Below are 2,116 nucleotides of genomic sequence, written 5' to 3' on the forward strand. Positions count from 1 at the left end.
AGGCAGCATGCAGGTGAAGCCTCACCAAGGTCTTTACAATTGGCTGAGCTGCCTCCGACATCATGAATTCTCCTCTCTGACGTGGCTGGCTGGACACTTGCCCGTGTCCTGACCTGGGTGCTGGTTGTGAGGCCCGGGTGCTCATGGGGCTGGGTGTCTTCCCCTGGGGTCCTCTGAGTGCCTGTGGCATGGCGTGGCACCTGTGCCACGGAGCCAAAAAGCCAGTGAGGTGCCCAGGGACATCAGGGGTGGCAGTGGCAGAGCTGCCCTGGCCTGCTGTCCCCCAACCCCAGGACTCAGGAGCATGGTTGCTTCCCCTCCATTGGCTTCCCAGCCATGCCGCGTGCCCGAGGGAGCCAGCTAGGCACTGGTGCCACGCCGGCACTGGAGGGCAGGCACGGGTGGGGGCAAGGACACCTGCATTCCCATCCCTGGGGCTCCTTGCAGAGGGTTGCCAGCACAGGCCCCATTCTGGGTCCTGGCATGGAGGGACAGCAAGGCCTGTCCACCTGGCAGCCAGTGGGAGCAGGCCTGCCGTACCTGTCCCCGTGGCATCCAGGCTGCCCGCTACTGCCCAGGGGAAGCTGGCTGTGTTTGGGTGTGACCCAGAGCATCCCCTCCCCTCCCCTCCCCTCCCTGGAGCCGTGGGGGAGGTCTTGGGGCAGGGGGGGCCAGGAGAGAAAGGTAAGGATGCACCCATGGCCAGCACCTGCCGGCACACCTGGGAGCCGCCCGGCGCGTCTCCCAGCGGCCGACGCGGCCTCCGTCACCAGGCGGCGGCTGCCTCCGAGACAGTGAAATATGGGCACAATTAGCCCGGATACAGTTCAATTATGATAAACAGCGTTTGCACCCTTTAAGCCGTGATTAAAAGGCCTCCTCCCGCTGATCGAGAGACCTAATTTCACATTATTATCGCTGCGGCTTGATGGTACCGCGCCGCCTGGATTTACAGTCCCGAGATGGATGTGGAGGCTTCTTTATCATTTACACATCAGTAAGGATGCTCCCCCACCCCCTCCAACCCCCCAGCTGCCACCTCCAACGCCTGGGGGGCAGCACCATGCCCCCCAGCCCCCCGCTGCCGGGGCACCCCTCCCTGCACCCGCCGGCCTGGCTGGCCACACGCAAGTGGGCAAAGTCACCCTTACGGGAACAGCGTGATGAATGGGCGGGCGGTAATGAAATGGAGACATCAAGGCGTGGGGCGCGGGGGCCGGTGCGGCGCTGGGGAGGGGGCGGCGCTGTCCCGGAACGCGGGAGCGGGAAGAAGGATCGCCGCCGCGCCGTGGGCTGTCAAGGGAGAAATTACACATTTACTCTTGCTTTTTCTTAAGGAGACGGCCCCCATAGATCACCGCGGGGATGTACAAGCCAATTTCCAGCATGAAATATAGACACCGGGAATCAATTTAAAGCCCCGCCGCAAGCCCCGGGTGAATGACACGGCCCCCCGAGCCGCCTGCCTTGAGTTTGAGGCCTGTCCCCCTGCCCTCGGCTCCAGCACCGAGAGCAAGAGCCGTGCGCCAGGGCCAGGGGCCTGTGTGGGCCCTGGGGCTTCAGGCCATGACCTGGTCCCGGGCTGAGTGCCAGGCTGGGGGTGCAGGAGCGGCTCCTGGTACCAGCCATGGGCCTGTGTGCTTGCAGAGCACCTCGACCCACGCCCTGGCTGCCTTGGCCCCTGCAAGACCCCCCAGCCAGGACCCAGAAGCCTGGGAAACCCCCAGACGCGCACAGCCATTGTTGCGCCCAGCTCATCCCCACTAGTGCCTGTCCAGCCTCGAACCCTTGCAGTGCTGGAGACGCCCCTCTTCCCCAGCACCGCATCCTTCCGCACAGCCTGGGCTGTGCTAACCTGCCTCTCTCTCTCTCTCTGCCCCTAGATGACTGCAAGAACATTGCCAACATCATGAAGACGCTGGCCCACAGAGGCTTCATCTTCAAGCAGACGTCCAAGCCCTTTTGATCCCCGGGCCGGCCGGACAGGGCTGCACGCGGCCGCCCCAGCAGGACGGGCCTGAGCGGCCACACGGCCACTGAGGACGCGGCGGTGGCAACGACCCCCTTCGCGTGGCAACGACGGCGGCACCGGCCCCCCCAGCCGCATGCGCGGGGC

The 2,116-nt window shown here is 65.0% G+C and overlaps 1 protein-coding gene across 2 annotated transcripts in view; it reads left to right on the forward strand.

The window, feature by feature from the left end:
- Window positions 1–2,096, forward strand: part of ERI3 (ERI1 exoribonuclease family member 3) — a 172,207-nt gene extending 170,111 nt beyond the window's left edge. The window contains exon 7 of one of the 2 annotated variants that reach the window (XM_019501433.1): window positions 1,338–1,405. In XM_019501433.1, the coding sequence (XP_019356978.1) occupies window positions 1,338–1,390 (53 nt within the window). In that variant the 3' untranslated portion in view covers window positions 1,391–1,405. Of the gene's footprint in view, window positions 1–1,337; window positions 1,406–1,883 lie in introns of those variants that run through there. The other variant, XM_019501431.1, reaches the window with a different exon arrangement.
- The last annotated feature ends 20 nt before the right edge of the window (window positions 2,097–2,116 follow it).

This window comes from Gavialis gangeticus, unplaced genomic scaffold, assembly GCF_001723915.1.
Source record: "Gavialis gangeticus isolate Ggan-Ray unplaced genomic scaffold, GavGan_comp1, whole genome shotgun sequence".
Classification (NCBI taxonomy): domain Eukaryota; kingdom Metazoa; phylum Chordata; order Crocodylia; family Gavialidae; genus Gavialis; species Gavialis gangeticus.